General features: G+C 39.3%; 1 protein-coding gene across 6 annotated transcripts in view; it reads left to right on the plus strand.

The window, feature by feature from the left end:
* The window catches only part of METAP1D (methionyl aminopeptidase type 1D, mitochondrial), a 78,656-nt gene that overhangs the window by 21,903 nt on the left and 39,568 nt on the right, over nucleotides 1–17,185 (plus strand). Inside the window, exon 2 of one of the 6 annotated variants that reach the window (XM_082465487.1) lies at nucleotides 619–825. The exons of 4 other annotated variants lie outside the window; for them this stretch is intronic. In XM_082465487.1, coding sequence (XP_082321613.1) covers nucleotides 813–825 — 13 coding nt within the window. In that variant the 5' untranslated portion in view covers nucleotides 619–812. Of the gene's footprint in view, nucleotides 1–618; nucleotides 826–11,785; nucleotides 11,919–17,185 lie in introns of all 6 variants that reach the window. One more of the 6 variants, XM_082465484.1, reaches the window with a different exon arrangement.

Raw genomic sequence — 17,185 nt, forward strand, 5'->3', positions numbered from 1 at the left:
TGCTGTATAGCAAAGTGACTCAGTTTTGTATATATATATATTCTTTTTCATATATATATTCTTTTTCATATAAGAGCAATTCCTGATATTGGCATTAACCTACTTAAAAACTTTAATAATTTGCTTAATTAAATCTAAACTGAGCTCTTTAAACCTTTCAGGATATAGTCTTATTTTACTCTTCCAAATAATCATACTCAATACTTGAGCAAAAACAAGACCACTCGACACTTCATATACTCCGGCCTTTCATAACTCTACACTTTTGTTCATGCTTTACCCTCAGCCTATTATGCTGTTCCTTTGCCCTTCATTTTTGTCAAAAGCCTCTCTGTATATCAAGGGCTACATCAAGCACCACCTTCTCTATAGAACCTCTCTTGGTCTTCCCTAATAATTGCGATCTTGCCTGCCTGCCTCCCTTCTTCCTCTCTTCCACCAATATTGGAACCCTACCAGTTGGGGAAGTTGCAGGAAACCGAAGTCATTCTGGCTATTTCAAGCAGAAGTGCCTTTAACATGGAAATTGGGTGTCCATAATTGTTGGGAGGTTAAAGAAACAGCCTGTTGGCGGAGCGTGCGGGAACGACTTCCAGAAGAACTCCTCCTTTCCTCCAGAGCCAGCCCACCAGGGGAGTGAAGCTGCCACCACCTCCAACTGCTTCTGGATACTCACGAAGCCAATGTGGGATGCTAGGATGCTGCTCAGAAAACCCTTACATTTCCACATCGTGCTCACCAGCAGAAGAAAGAATAGCAGAAGCAGCAAGAATGAGGCCTCCATCACACTCCCCACTTCAGATTTCCCATGAATGTTTCTAACTGGTAAGGTGAAATTCAGATGTAGAACCTTGATGTTGGGGAGTCTGGGAAACATAGTTCTCAGCTATTGAGTCTCCACAGTACAGAAGACAACTGAGGAGGAGGTTGGAATGCAGGCTGAGACGATCATTTTTTCCACAGACACTTATTGTGAGCCATGGGCTGTTATATTTGTAATAGTTTTCACACTAACCTTGTCACACCAGTGGATTATCCAGTCTGCTAGGATAGGAGTATGAATAATTCCTATACCCCCTCACAGTAAATACACAAGTTTCTATAGAGGGTAAGAACTAAATAACTATTTGCTATATGAGTGAAACGGAGTCATCTTGCCAAGAGTAGCATCATTACTTGGATATAAGGGAAAACCTTTTAATATTAACCCAAGACAAGACAAGAGAGTAATTAAAAGGAAGTCTAAAAAACTCCAGGGGAAATTTCAGTTTGTTTATGTAAAAAACAGAAGTTTAATTGAGATTCTAGCTACAAATTACTTCTTTTTTCTAATACTGAAGAGAAGAGAGCCTGTAGATGGTTCTAATGTCATTGAATAAGAAATGTCCTGTGGGGGAGGTGCAATTGCCATTGATGTTTGAAATGAGAAAACTTAGTGTAGTAGATGGAATTGAGTCCTGTAAACTTGTGTCTGCTTATTAAGAACAGAAATAGATGACTTACTGTGATGATTAAAAGAAAAAGAAAAGAAGTAAAAAAAAAGTTACTAGAAAATAGATGCCTCTGGAAAATAAGGAGGACTTTCATGTCATGGATAGCCAAGGTGATCAACTTGACTTTGTGGCTATTGACAGATTTATGAGGATGTAAGGACTCTAATAATAAATTGCAGTCAGGGTTTGAAAGGTAACTTATTAAGATACAACAAATAAGATAAATTGTATTAGAAATCTTTTCTTTATCTGAGATAAGAGGCTCACTTAAGAGATACTTCCCTAAGTAGTGCAGAGGTAGGACCATAAAACTAAATGAGGAGTGGTAACTTCAGCTCTGGGTATAACTTACCATGTGACCTTAGGCAGGTCCCTTAGTTGGCAGCCTATGGCTTCAGCTGCCATTCCTTTGCTGATCGATCTCTCTGTCTATTCATTCCCCAAAGCTCACTGTCCTCTAGAGTTAGAAATAGGCTATCCCAGCGGTTCTAACTGTATTGTGCGTTTAGAATCACAAGAGTCTTTAATGTCTTCCCACAGTTCTTTAAACTCCTTATTTTAGAACACAAAGCTCTTCATATTTTGACCCTCAGCGTGCATCTCTAATCTTGTGATGGGCACTCTTCCCTCAAGCCATAACACCTATAGATTTTACAAAGACTACTCTTTGTGTGAAATGCATACACCACGACTGTCTTCATCTGGCACTACATTTATGCTCATTCTTTAAAATTCATCTCAAGTACACTTTGATTGACATGCACCATCTCTTAGTTTCAGCAGCATCCTTAGCGTACCTCTAGTGCTGTACTGTAACCATGGGTTAATCGGTCTATCTTTTTTTCCCTTCTAGGCAATAAATTATTTGAACATAGGGATTCTGAGTAGTAGGTATGGAGAGGGGCCTGGGAATCTGCATGTTCAACAAGCTCCTTGGGGAATTCTGAAGGCTCAGACCTCAGTTGTTGTTTTTTTTAACTATATCCTCTGTATATTTTATTTTATTTTTTTAACATCTTTATTGGAGTATAATTGCTTTACAAGGTTGTTAGTTTCTGCTGTATAACAAAATGAATCAGCTATACATATACATATATCCCCATATCCCCTCCATCTTGCGTCTCTCTCCCACCCTCCCTATCCCACCCCCCTAGGTGGTCACAAAGCACCGAGCTGATCTCCCTGTGCTATGCCGCTGCTTCCCACTAGCTATCTATTTTACATTTGGTAGTGTATATATGTCAATGCTACTCTCTCACTTCATCCCAGCTTACCCTTCCCCCTCCCCATGTCAGACCTCAGTTTTAATTGGTTTCTAAGATCTACTTCAACTCTGAAATGTCAAGGCTTTTCTTCCTTGCATTTTTAAAAATAAATTTATTTATTTATTTTTATTTTTAGCTGCACTGGATCTTCGTTGCCGCGCACGGGCTTTCTCTAGTTGCGTCGAGCGGGGGCTACTGTTCGTAGTGGTGCGCAGGCTTCTTTCTCATTGCGGTGGCTTCTCTTGTTGTGGAGCACCGGCTCTAGGCACGCGGGCTTCAGTAGTTGCAGCACGCAGGCTCAGTAGTTGTGGCTCACGGGCTCTAGAGCACAGGCTCAGTAGTTGTGGCGCACAGGCTTAGTTGCTCCGTGGCATGTGGGATCTTCCCGGACCAGGGCTCGAACCCGTGTCCCCTGCACTGGCAGGCGGATTCTTAACCACTGCGCCACCAGGGAAGCCCTTTCCTTTCATTTTAACTGGTGTTGAGGAGGGGAGAAAAAGCTTTTGGGTAGCTGATTAAAAAAAAAAGACTGCCCATGCAGTCTTCTTTCATGCCCACTGTAAGATTGCTTATTATACTGAATGCAGGATAAGGTAGATAAGTAGAAATAAGATAAATTCCCTGATTTCATTTAAGAGTGTTGGCTTAATCTGTTCAACTTTTTTTTTTTAATTTTATTTATTTTATTTATTTATTTATTTTTTACTGCATTGGGCCTTTGTTGCTGCGTTCAGGCTTTCTCTAGTTGCGGCGAGCGGGGGCTACTCTTTATTGCAGTGCACAGGCTTCTCATTGCGGTGGCTTCTCTTGTTGCGGAGCACAAGCTCTAGGAGTGCGGGCTTCAGTAGTTGTGGCACGCAGGCTCAGTAGTTGTGGCTCGCGGGCTCTAGAGTACAGGCTCAGTAGTTGTGGCGCACGGGCTTAGTTGCACCACGGCATGTGGGATCCTCCCGGACCAGGGCTCAAACCCATGTCTCCTGCTTTGGCAGGCAGATTCTTAACCACTGCACCACCAGGGAAGTCCCTGTTCAACTTTTTATCCATTAATTCTGAGGCTGTTTGTTGAGGACTTGTCATGTGTCACTATTCTAGTCGTTTGTTACACATCAATGAACAAAACAGACAAAAATCCCTACCCTCAAGGAGCTTGCATTGATAGGCAATAAATAAATATGTTAAGTAAATCACAGAGTATTTTAGAAGGTGATAAACAATGTGGAGAAAATGGAACAGGGAGGGAGGACTTTCTTTTACTTTGTCAGTGCTGAGTAATAAGTTACTAGAGAAAATAATTTATTTAATTTGAGCTGTTTAAATAAGCCATACTTTAAAAGGCAGAATTTAACCTGCACCCAATCAGAAGAGAGCTTGGGGTTTGCAAAATTCAAGTCTGGTTTCCGTTTATAAAATTGACAATAACTGTCTTTCCCATTATGTTATTATATGTCAGTAGGAGAGAAATAATTTAAGGAATTGCTCCCAAGGAGTCCTAGTAAATTATGTGATTTTTTTACCACTATAAAGAAAAAGGAAATAAGGAATTAAGCCACAAAGCAGTAAAAAGAAGTTTGTGTTTTATACTAATCTGCAAGGCTGATTTAATTTTATTATTTAAAAAAAAAGAAATCCACTTCATTGCAAAGCCTCTTTTCTTATCTCTCCACTTCCCCTTTTTAATTTTTGGTTTGGATTTTCATGCTTAGATAAAAAGTATGGGTCCTTTTAGAATTTATAGGGAAGCCTCATCATATGCACGAGAAGCACAGGACTTTAGCTTCACCTGTCTGGGGTGCTCAGGAGTAGGCTAGTTTTGTGGGGAGAATCACGTATCCATCTTTACTTTCAAATAACTTAATCAAAAGATCAAACATGTCACTGTAAACAGTCTCAAAAGTCAAACTAATGTCACCGGCAGAGTCAACTAAAAGAGTGATGAGTATTGTTTGGCACAGCAGTTGAAACTGTTTTCAAAGTCCTTCCACAATGAGGTAGAAAATGACTTTTCTCGCACTCCTTAAAAAGTAGAACTGTGTGGTAATTCTGATGACTGTCAGTTCCTGTGGGGTGTTTACACAAAGGTACTTTTAAATGAAGAGTCATTTTTAGAGCAATTAGAGACGAGGCTAGACAGAGAATAGCGGGCTCAGGGGCCTGGCAGGTCGGGGTTAAGGTTTATTGACAGGACAGGGTCAGGCGTCTGCTCAGCCACCCCTGCCCCTCCTACCTGCCCTCCGGATACATCCAAGACCTCAGCCAGCCGGGGCTCCCTGCTGTAAGCCAAACCCCCCCTGCACAATGTGGGAAGGGAAAGAAGAAAGGAGGAAGAACAGGCGAAGTTCTGCAGAAACATTACAGTTCAGTCTTGAAACACAAGTTTGAAAATATTTATGTCTATTTTTCTGGCCCAGATGTTGTGTCACTTTAGGAAGAAGAAACTTTAAAACATACAAAGAATTGTCTGTTCTTTCAACTTTGTAGTTTGCAGTTATTGCATCCTGCAGAAAGAAATTGCCTGGCCAAAGTAGTCTTTTAATTTCATTTTTCAGTTTCGAGTTACAGGTTTCTGGCAAGCTCCCTGACCACTACTGTTACCTGGTGGCGCCTATATTTCATCAAATTTAGACGTGCAGACTACCTGGATCCAGGCCCAGATGAACTGTTGGGACTGATAAACATGATCCCACCCTGCCCCCATGCATGCTCCTGCTTTTCCCTTTAAGGGAATCTAAAACTTTGAGTCCTTGGGTCCCCAAGGGAGTTAAGAAAAAATGTGTTCTGGTATTCGGGTAGTCGAGTTTGCGCTGTGGTTTTCTGTGCTGCATCTCTGCTTGCCCAGAGGCTGGTGCACATCCCAGCCGTGCCCCACTTCTCCAGTGTTGGTGATTAATGCAGGGAAAATTTTTTGTTTTTAATAAAAACAAGCAGAGACATCTGTCAGTCAAGGCAGAATTTGTTTGACATCTTGTGATTGCTGCTTACAGAAAGAATGACAGCCGTTGTTAAACAAATAAGAAAAAAACTGCTGTTTATGGGTAGTTTGCAGATATCCTAAGGATATCCTTGTAACATTACTGCCTTCGCTCGTATAAGTAGAAAATAGTAGAATGAACAGAATCATTAATTTTTGAAATCTAGGTTGTATTAGATTTAAAGTAATAATAAAAATGGAAATATTAAGCAAATGTATTATTTTTAGCTGTGTAATATACTAGGGGCTTTTCCTTTCGTTAGAATATATTTCAAACATTTGTTTTTATGATTGCAGGGGGAGTATTAGCATTCAATGTAATTAAACTTAATTGCATTTCCTATATGAATTATTTTTAGTCTCTTTTTAAAATGCATTTATGATTCTTTTCCTCTATACTAGCTATTCCCATACGTTTGCCCTGAGAAAAGGTTATAGAAAATTTGTGTATTTGCTTGGAAACAGTCAGAAATCATGAATTAGATTTTAATTTAATTTAGAATTTTTGAAATGAAATTTTGCGATATAATCAAGTGGGAAAAGCATGCAACTTTTCAGGGTCTGAGGTTTTTGTTCTCATGCCATGTTCATGTGATCTAAGAAAAATACTTAATCTCTGTCTGGCCCAAGTTACTCTACTTGGGAAGTGTTACAGTAATTTCAGTCCCTGATGATGTGGAAGTATCAGATCACATATTTCCATAGGTACTGGGTGAGAGTGGGGTTTGCTGGGAAGAGCAGAAAAGGAACTTCTGGAATGTTGGAAATAGTCTATAATCTTGATAGGTATTTGGTTACACAGGTGTATGCATTTGTCAGAACTCATCAAATGATATACTTTAAGATTTAAAGATTTGTTCATATCACAGTATGTGTATTTTACCTCAAAATCCAAAAAAAAAAGGAATTCTAAACACATATTGAAGTTTGGTTAATGTTATACGTGTTGAAATATGGGGGAGAGGGTTACTGTCTTTGAAACTTACTTGGAAATGCCTCCAAAAGAAAAAAAAAAAGATGGATATAGAATGTTTAGAAATGTGATAAAGAGCAAATATAGTAAGGTGTTAATTGTAGGATCTAGGTAGTGTGAATATTTACCATAAAATTCTTTGAATATTTTTTTTTTTTTAATTTATTTATTTACTTATTTTTGGCTGTGTTGGGTCTTCGTTTCTGTGCGAGGGCTTTCTCTAGTTGTGGCAAGCGGGGGCCACTCTTCATTGCGGTGCGCAGGCCTCTCACCATCGTGGCCTCTTTTTGTTGTGGAGCACAGACTCCAGACGCGCAGGCTCAGCAATCGTGGCTCACGGGCCCAGTTGCTCCGCGGCATGTGGGATCTTCCCATACCAGGGCTCGAACCCGTGTGCCCTGCATTGGCAGGCAGATTCTCAACCACTGCGCCACCAGGGAAGCCCTGTATATTTTTATATGTTTGAAAATGTTCATAAAATGTTGGGGAAAAAGTGAAGGTAAAAAAAAAAGAAAAAGTGAAGGTACTGGTTATTGCTCATTAAAGGATTTGTATACCTCCATTTTTTTTTTTAATTAATTTTATTTATTTATTTATGGCTGTGTTGGGTCTTCGTTTCTGTGCGAGGGCTTTCTCTAGTTGCGGCAAGCGGGGGCCACTCTTCATCGTGGTGCGCGGGCCTCTCACCACCGCGGCTTCACTGGTTGCGGAGCACAGGCTCCAGACGCGCAGGCTCAGTAACTGGCTCACGGGCCCAGCTGCTCTGCGGCATGTGGGATCTTCCCGGACCAGGGCTCGAACCCATGTCCCCTGCATTGGCAGGCAGACTCTCAACCACTGCGCCACCAGGGAAGCCCATACCTCCATTTTAAATTCTATCCCCCGTTCATTCAAAATTAAGCCACTTGGATTAATATCAAAAGGGGGGAGGAGTGTGAATGTGAGCCATTTAGATAAATAGAAAAATGTACCCACCTCATAGTCTAGTTACTTTTGAAAGGCCGTTACCAAGCATGGAAGCCAAGAGTGTCTTTACAAACAAGAAGAGCTCTGAGAAACCCACATCATGCCCCCAACCAATGACCTCTCTGGGCAGATAAAAATTGGCCTCCAGACCCCTAACCATGGAAAGGGACATGGCCTCCTGACACATAAGCTTCACCATTGGTAAGCAGGTAAACCCCCTGCTGTATACCTTACACTAAGGCCCTATCAAATGAAAATGGGCTTTCGGTTTTCAGCCAAATCTCAGGGATTTGGCCATGAACACCTCTACTTTTATCAGAATGCCAAGCTCTCTCTTACATCCTGATAGAGGCCTCTTCTTAAAGATATCTTATATGGGACCTCTGTGATACTTATGTTGTGTGTGTTTTAATCTTGAAGGGTCAAAAGGGTAAATTGGTTCTGGTGGAATTTGAACCAAACTTTTAAAAGCTAATGATAATACATTTTTAAATGAGGCCATGTTGCTCAGTTGGTGCTTGAACAGTAAACTGGAAAGTCAAGATTTGAGAGGCTCAAAGATCTCAATTCTTTCAAGGTCTCAAAATGAACTCTGGCCGGTTAATTTATCTACATTCATTGATTTTCTCACTTGGAAAATGAGAAATGAAACCTGGCACAAAATGCCCAGTCAGGGGTTCTCAAACTTTATTGTTTGTAAGAATCATTTATGTAAGAAACTTTAGTGTGTGTAAAAATCATTTAGTTTGTTAGGGATTCCAGCTTCCAACACCTGGGTTTTCTGAATCAGTAGGTCTGGGGCAGAGCTCAGAAATCTGCATTTTAATAAATGCCTGGTGCGATACTGATGTAATTATTGGACCACGTGAAAACCAGCGTAGGTGTGTTTTGATGGGTACTATGTTAACTGATAGAATCTTGTATTATTTTAGCTTTTTCTTAGGGAGAATTTTACACATACAATAAAGTAGAGAGAATGGTAAAATGAACTTCCATGGACCCATCACCCAGCTTCAACAGTCTTAGTTCACTTCTACCCCTATCTACTCCCTATACACTTCATCCACGGATTATTTGCAGAAGCAAATCTTAGACATATCATTACATCCATAAATATTTTAGTAGGCAACTCTAAAACGTTAAAATATAAGTACTCTAAAAAATATACCATATTAAACCTTACAAAATTTGAGAATAATTCCCTAGTATCAAATATGTCTGTGTCTAGATTTCCTTGATTCTCTCTTTTTTTTCCCCACAGTTGATTTGTTGGCATCAGGAACCAAACACAGTCTACACATTGCATTTGATTGATGTGTCTCTTTAATCTTTTAATCTAGAGGTCCCCCTTCCCTCCTTTCTTTTTTTCCCTTGTGATTTATTTGCTGAAGAAACTAGGCCATTTGTTCTGTAGATTTTCTCAGTCTAGATTTTCTGATTGGATCCCCATGATGTCATTTATCATTTTTCTTTCCCCTGTATTTCCTGTAAATTCCATCACTTCCATCCTGAAGTTTGATCAGATTAAAGTTCAATCTGGGGGCTAAAATGCATCATTGGTCGTGTCATATACTTCCATCAGGAGGCACATGTCTGGTTATCTCTCTTTATGTCATGTTAGCAGCTATTGATGATCATTGCTGAGATCTGTTCTTACCTAGGGAGAGCCCCATATTTTGAATATAAGTAGTTCATGGAAGAACCTTCTCCCTCTCATCATGGATTTTTCCTTTTCTAAGTTAGGCTTTTAAAGCTTTCACAGCTTTCACAGTGAACCCATAGCTGCCTACTTAGACATTGTGTTTGCTACAAAAAGCAGAAAGGCTTTCTTGCTTTCACATCTTAGTCTCATTTTCACAGTATAGTAATCTTTAAAATTTGTCCTAGTGCCTTCAACATTTATTTCAGTTTCTGAGACATATTAAGATGAATGGATGACCACATAATTGAGCAGAAATTTGGGGGCCCTATAATGAAACCACAGTTGCAGGCAAGGTGACCTGGTATAAGTACAAGTGAGTAACAGCCTCCAGTTCTGTACCATCATCCCATCCTGAGGGGAAGGTGATGAGTTTTTAATAACTATATTTATTTACTTTGTCCTGAAAGCAAACATGAGGTTTCTGGATCAGGGGCAGACAATTATTACTTATAACAGTAACCATATTGGTTCCCTATACCCCAGTTTTCTCCTTGAGAGCAATGTAAAGGGGTCTAAAAGAATGAATTGGATATGCCAAGATCTCTCCAGGAACTGGAAATGAATGGGTTCATTCCTTCATTCAACAAACACGTACTGATGGTCGAGTGTATGCAGACACTGAGCCAGCTCTGGAGAGGATGGTAAATACTAGAGTACTCCCAACCTAATGCATAAAACCATATACCTCTGTGTCTAGAATTAGCCATCGAGTCTCATCCTATACTTACAGGTAATCAAATATATATATTTGTACATATGTGTGTGTATTTGATGTTATATATGTATGTGTATACAATTTTATACACATATAGGCACATGTATGTGTGTATTTGATTTTATATATGTGTGTATATAATTTTATACATATATAGGCACGTATATGTGTGTGTTACTTGATTTTCCCCTCTGACTTACCTTATAATTTCAAAAATCATTTCCTTAAATCATAGAGTGGCTCATCTTATCTTTAGTTCTTCTCAGCCATTTCTACCTTAGCGATGAGATCCGTATAAACCCAGCCCAGAATCCTGCCAAAGTGTGTTCTTAAGTGTTTGTTCTATCCTGAATTCTGTACCACCTGGAATTAAACCAACTCATTTGAAATGGCAAAAAAAGAAAAAAAAAATCATTTTCTTCATTTGTAATTTATCTACAGATGTCATTTGCACTGACGTTTGCGTGAAGTTTTCTCATCTCCAGCTTCTCAGGTAGCAAGTGAATTAGCTATACTTTATACCCACTTTGGAGTTTGCTCATGTGACTAGCTTTTTTGAGGAGAAAGTGAAATCCAAATTGTGAAAATTAGACTCTGAGAAGAAAATCCCGGTGCAAACTACTAAATATTTCCTCAGGCTGAAGAGACCTACGGCAGGAGAGGGACAGACCCAACAGCTGCGGTAGGTGCTGTGGATTAGGTCTGGTGGAGCTGGCATCCTGATAGGGGAGACGCAAAGACACAATTAGACAAATGCGATAATTCCGCAACGGGAAAGTGCTTGGAAGGAAATAAACAAAGTTAAGAGGTAGTGAGTAACTGGGGAGACCACTTTAGAGAGAGTGGTCCCAGAAGGCCTCTCCGATGAAGTGACATTTGAGCTGAGGCCTGAAGGATGTGAATGAGCCAGTGACCTGAGGAGCTGGTGAAAGAGCAGATGCAGAGACGAGAAAGGACTTAGTATGTCTGAGAACAGAAAGGGGGCCCGGTGGCTGGCTGGCCGTGAGTGACAGGGAGAGTGGAGTATGAGAGGTAGGCAGAGGCCAGACCACGCAGGACCATGTCAACTCTGAGAAGCTGGAATTAATGTTCTAAAAGCAGTTGACAAACATTGAAGAATTGTAAGCAGGAAAACTTAATAATTATCTTCACTTAGGCTTTTTTTCTACACATGTGCAAACCTCTATGTGTGTGTGTTTTGTTTTGTTTCTTTTTTGGCCGCTCCTCGCAGCTTGCAGGATGCGGGATCTTAGTTCCCCAACCAGGGATCGAACCCATGCCCTCTGCAGTGAAAGCGCGGATTCCTAAGCACTGGACTGCCAGTGAATTCCCTATGTGTGTTTCTAATGGTAGCTTGCTGTAGGTGATCTGCAGTTTGCTCTTTCATTTACCAATAACATCATGGGCATCTATGAAAGGAAGATTTATAAGGAAAAATAAGTTTGATTTGCTGTGAACGACATGACAAATAGATGTAGATATGTAAGAACTTGAAGCTGTGGCTAAAAATCAGTTTCCTAGGGGTAAAAAATGGACAGTGCTTGCTTTTAATGTCCATTATAGATACAAGTTCACTTCAGTAACTTAAGAACATTAAAGACATATTCTAACTTGATTCTTGATTTTCTCATAAGCTTATCATGATTAGTATGTTACTTTAATCATGTATTTATTGTTAAAACAACTTTATAGGCCATTTTTAGTCTTCTAGATACAGCACAGCTTGAACAAAGAAGGAAGATAGAAGAGTAAGAATTCAGCAAGAAGTGTGTGGTCAAACCATAACAAACCAAGAGATGATCAATAAACTCCACAGAGAATGTGTCACCTTGAAAAGTATGGTTTACTATTGTCAACAATTATAAATGTACATATTTATTCACTTTTAAAACATATTTAATTTTTGTAAAAATAGACCTAAAAAATCCTTAAACTGTAAAAACTCTGGCATCTTTTAGTTCTTGCCCATTTGTAAAATCTAAGCAAAAGCTTAAACAGGAGAAACTGTCTATATTACAGTAAAGCAAAGGCAAGGATTATGTTTTCTGGTTTTAGAGTCCCCTGTAGTATGGGCTTTATGCCAAACATTTTCTAAAATAGCAGGTGAATGAAAAAACTATAGGCTACAAAAATAACTGCCTCGAACTCATGAAACCTGACGTAGCTAATTTTTAAGCCTACATTAAAAAAATATATATATATTGCAGAGGTGGAAATGAACTAACGCAGGCAAGAAGTAAGGGGCCTGAAGATGTGTGACACAGCACTGCTATCACATTACAGGAGGGATATCTCGGACAAAACCCCTGTCTGCATTCTTAACCCATGAACCCTGGCCCCAGCCTTCAGCATTTGGAAGTATCTTTTTAAATTCAAATCGTTGATATGCTTCTGGTTTTGTAATAAAGTCACAAGCAATAGTTATGCACTCATCAGTTACCTTTCTGCCTTTTATGGCAAGTTGGAGACCCTGGAGCAACATCGATTAGTGAGAAACATTCTGTTTCTTAATAAAATCTTTCATGTAACTTTCTTCTGTACTTAAAAATTGAAATATAGGGACTTCCCTGGTGGTGCAGTGGTTAAGAGTCCGCCTGCCAATGCAGGGGACACGGGTTCGATCCCTGGTCTGGGAAGATCACACGTGCCGCAGAGCAACGCTGCCTATGAGAAGAGTAGCCCCCGCGCGCAGCAACGAAGACCCAACACAAACAAAAAAAAAAAAGTAAATATATTTAGCTTCTCCAAATTTAGTTGTATGGGACGCTTTTGCTAAAAGGTATCTTTTTTTTTTTTTAAACTTTGGGTTTATTTATTTATTTATTTATGGCTGTGTTGAGTCTTCGTTTCTGTGCGAGGGCTTTCTCTAGTTGCGGCAAGCGGAGGCCACTCCTCATCGCGGTGCGCGGGCCTCTCACTATCGTGGCCTCTCTTGTTGCGGAGCACAGGCTCCAGACGCGCAGGCTCAGTGATTGTGGCTCACGGACGTAGTTGCTCCGCCGCATGTGGGATCTTCCCAGACCAGGGCTCGAACCCGTGTCCCCTGCATTGGCAGGCAGATTCTCAACCACTGCGCCACCAGGGAAGCCCTAAAAGGTATCTTAATTCCACAATTAAACACTCACCGACATGTATGTATGTATGATACCTCAAGAAATCTTCCTGTTGCTTACTTTTAAGAAATTGTTTTATGGAATAAGTACTCAAGATAATTTAGAAATATTTTATTGTAAGTGCTCATCATTTTCAAAAACTCATAATTCAGAAATATTTCACTGGAAAGGGAGACTAAAGACATTTATAGTTTTTTTTCGCCCCAGAGCTTCATGTTTATGAAACAGATTATTAACAGTGGTGTAACTGAAAACACTGGAAGGGTCCACTGGCCCCCAAATATCTCCACTCTACAGCCTGTTTGAATCTAAAATTTCCTACAATTAGAATCATTCCTTCGGATTAAGGGAATATCCACACAAAGCCTTTGTTTAATAGGCGTTATCATTCCTGTGTTTTGCTAAGACTGGATTCGAAGGAATGAGTTGGTATGTTTTTAATAGTCTTAGTGAAGAGGTGGAGGGGAGGGCAGGCATTCTTGGTGGGAGAGAAGGGAAACACACCAGTACCAAGGGCTCCAAAAGAGGGCTTTAGGCTGTGGGAAAGGCAGAGCCCCTAGTTCCTAAATATGAAATGACTGCTTATGTGGGCGCCGTATTTAAAAGTAATTGTACCGTATTCATCTAAGTTGTAGAATGGGTATAATCAGATGGACTGTGTCATTCGCGAACACTTCTGTCTCTTTTGGAGCAGGATGCCACAGGGTGTGCAGAATAACTTGGCACCTTCACTGCCTCCACCGTCTGGGGGGAAAGTCCAGAAAACAGTCTAGTTGAATTCTTAGATGGGTTTTTGGCAAGAACACAAGGTCACTTTATACAGCTTGTCTCCCATGTTTTTCACTGAGTGTCTGAAAGAAAAGGGAAAATTTGTGGACCTGATTAAAACAAGGAAGTAACCCAGTGACTTAAAGAGGCACGCTGTGGAATTTGAATCCTAAAATACAGCCCTCCCTCGCTGACTTTTCAGCCATGGGAATAACCAGTTGCTTCATTGTGTGTTTTGTCAAAGTGCCTCAGCCATTTGGCCGGCCTGATGGTTACCTGCTGCCTCTTTTTATAGCCTCTGTGTCCTTTGTTGTTGCCCCGCTGGTCAAACATGTGTAACGGTGCCCTAGGGCACCAAGTGTGCCCTCAGGGAGCTAAGTGCTGCCAGATGTGGGGAGCAAGGGTTGATTCACATGGCCATAATTTCCAATAGCTAATTTTACCTGTTTTCTTTCGGTTTTGGGTTTCTTTCTTAAAGAAAAATCCATTTGGAGTTGGGTCCCCCCCCCTTTAAATTGCAGTCTTGTTACCTCTAATCTTCCAGCTCCACCCCACCCCCCAAATGAAAGTGTGAGAAGAAAAGGATGGAGGAGATATGTGATTTATTAAGCCTGGGTGACTAATGTTTTTACTTTATGATAAAAATTAATAAAATGTTTCTGTTTCACTGGACTCTGACCAGTATTTTTACTTCAAAGTGCAATTAAGTTTCACTGACTCAATCTTTCATATAGAAATTATTTACACAGAAATAGATAATATTTTAGATCAGAATCTTTTAGATAGAAATTTTATCTAATCTCTGATTAAGAACACTGAATTTATTGTTCAGAGCTCTGAATTTTTAACTAGCTATTCTGAAAACTGGTTAAGTAGAGAGACAGAATCAAGCCTTTAGCTTGATTTCCTGTATGAACTGAACATCAGGACAGCCAAATACGTAGTCTAAAAAAAGAAAGGATTTCTTTATAGAAATATTCCTGCCAACGAATTAAAAAGGACTGATGAAATATTACCACTTGGCAAACCCCTAATGAATGAATGGATCTAGGCACTGACCATCAGTGGCTGCTAACATCACAAAAAGAGAGACATCTGTCAGAGACCTCCCCTTAAGTATTCTTGCTAAAAAAACTGAATTTGAATCAAAACAAGTCCCTGGGTTTAATATCAGTCTATAGGAAATATAAGGGACAGAGACACCACTAGATATAACTAGTGAATTCCAGTATGAAGAAGATGCTAAGGACAAAGAAATTCATTTCTTTAACAAATAAATTACATGGAAGAAAAAATAAAAGAGAGAGGAATTGATTAAGCAGGCATAAGAGACATGTCAATCAAATGCAATGTGTAGATCTTCCTTGGATCCTATTTTAACAAACCATTTGTTTAATAAAAAATTGAATTATATATAATTATATATATATAATTTTCATATATATGACAAAAGGAGAGTACCTGAAGACTACAAATATTTGATATATTAAGGAATTACTATTAACTTTTTAATATGATAAGGTTATATTGTTAAATCATTAAAGAGTTCTCATCTTTTAGATGTACATACTGAAATATTTACAGATATGATATCTGGGATTGGCTTCCAAATAATTCAGTGGGAAGGGAGAATGGTTGTAGATTAAACAAGATCAGCATGAGTGGATAATTGTTAAAGCTAGATGATGGGTACATGGGAGTTTGTTATAGTAATCTGTCTACTTTTGCATATGTTTCTAATTTTCTATTTTTAAAAAAAGTTTTAAAATATAGGCTTAGGGACTTCCCTGGTGGTGCAATGGTTAAGAATACACCTGCCAAGGCGAGGGACACAGGTTTGATCCCTGGTCCGGGAAGATCCCACATGCTGCGGAGCAAATACGCCCGGGTGCCACAGCTACTGAGCCTGCGCTCTAGAGCCCGCGAGCCACAACTATTGAAGCCCACACTCCCTAGAGCCCACGCATCACAACTACTGAGCCCACATGCCGCAACTACTGAAGCCCTCGCACCTAGAGAGCCCATGCTTTGCAACAAGAGAAGCCACCGCAATGAGAAGCCCACGCACCACAACGAAGAGTAGCCCCCACTCGCCACAACTGGAGAAAGCCCACGCGCAGCAACGAAGACCCAACACAGGCAAGAATAAATTAAAAAAAAAAAAAAAACTCAAAAAAAAGAAATAGGCTCAGGTTTGAAACTCAGATCTGCCACTTGTAACTTTTGTGATCTTGTGCAAATCCCTTAACCCTCTTGAGTCTCAAGGGTTTTTTTTGCCTGTAAAATACATACAAGAATATCTTCCCAGTTTACCTTACACAAGTTGTTGGACCAAATTAAATAATCTGTATGAAGTTATTTTGTAAATTGCTACAAACATGTCAGCTATTTTATTATTGTTATTATAAAGCTTCTGAAAGGATACAGTTTTCCTGCTAAGAAAGTTTGGTAGGTTTTTCTGCTTCAGCAAGCAGTATAGTCGTCCCATGTACGTTATATCCATTAAAAAGCCCTGGAATAAGAATATAGTTATATGGCCATCGAGGATATTTATTAACTAGTTTGTAGTAATAGAATAATTATAAGAATTCATTTTAAATTTTTTCAAATACAAATTTCTAATAACCTGGTCAATTAAATATAATATAGATAACTATGCTATTAATTTTCACTGTATAATAAGAATTGTGAATTATTTCTGATTTTCTGTTTTACTTGATTTTTAAAAATTGCTTGAATTTAACATATTAATATTTTGAATTACTTGCATCATAATATACAGAAACCCGATTGTTAGAATGCTTTCTCATCTTTTTTTTGGTTTATTTTGTTTTCTAGTTCTGGCTTTATCCCTCCCTCCCTCCTCCTCTTCCCTCCTTCCCTCCTTTCCTTTCTTCTTTTCCTGCCTTCTTTCCTCTCTCCCTTCTAGAACTTTATTGTGAAGTATAATATATAGAGAGAAACATGTGTAAAAGGATTGGGCAATTTAACAAGTGATTGTAAAGCAAACACCTATATTACTACTGTGCCAGTTAAAACAAAAAAAAAATCAGAATGTTGCCTGTACCTCAGAAGAACTCTCATTGCCTTTCCCAGTCCAAATCTCTTTCATCTCCCAGGTAATCACAATCTTGACTTTAATAGTATTCACTTTCTTACTTTTGTTTATAGTTTTACCCCCGTGTATAGATTCTTTTCTTTTTTTTTTTAGTTTAAATATTA

This window comes from Balaenoptera physalus, assembly GCF_965194825.1.
Source record: "Balaenoptera physalus genome assembly, chromosome: 6".
NCBI classification, from domain to species: domain Eukaryota; kingdom Metazoa; phylum Chordata; class Mammalia; order Artiodactyla; family Balaenopteridae; genus Balaenoptera; species Balaenoptera physalus.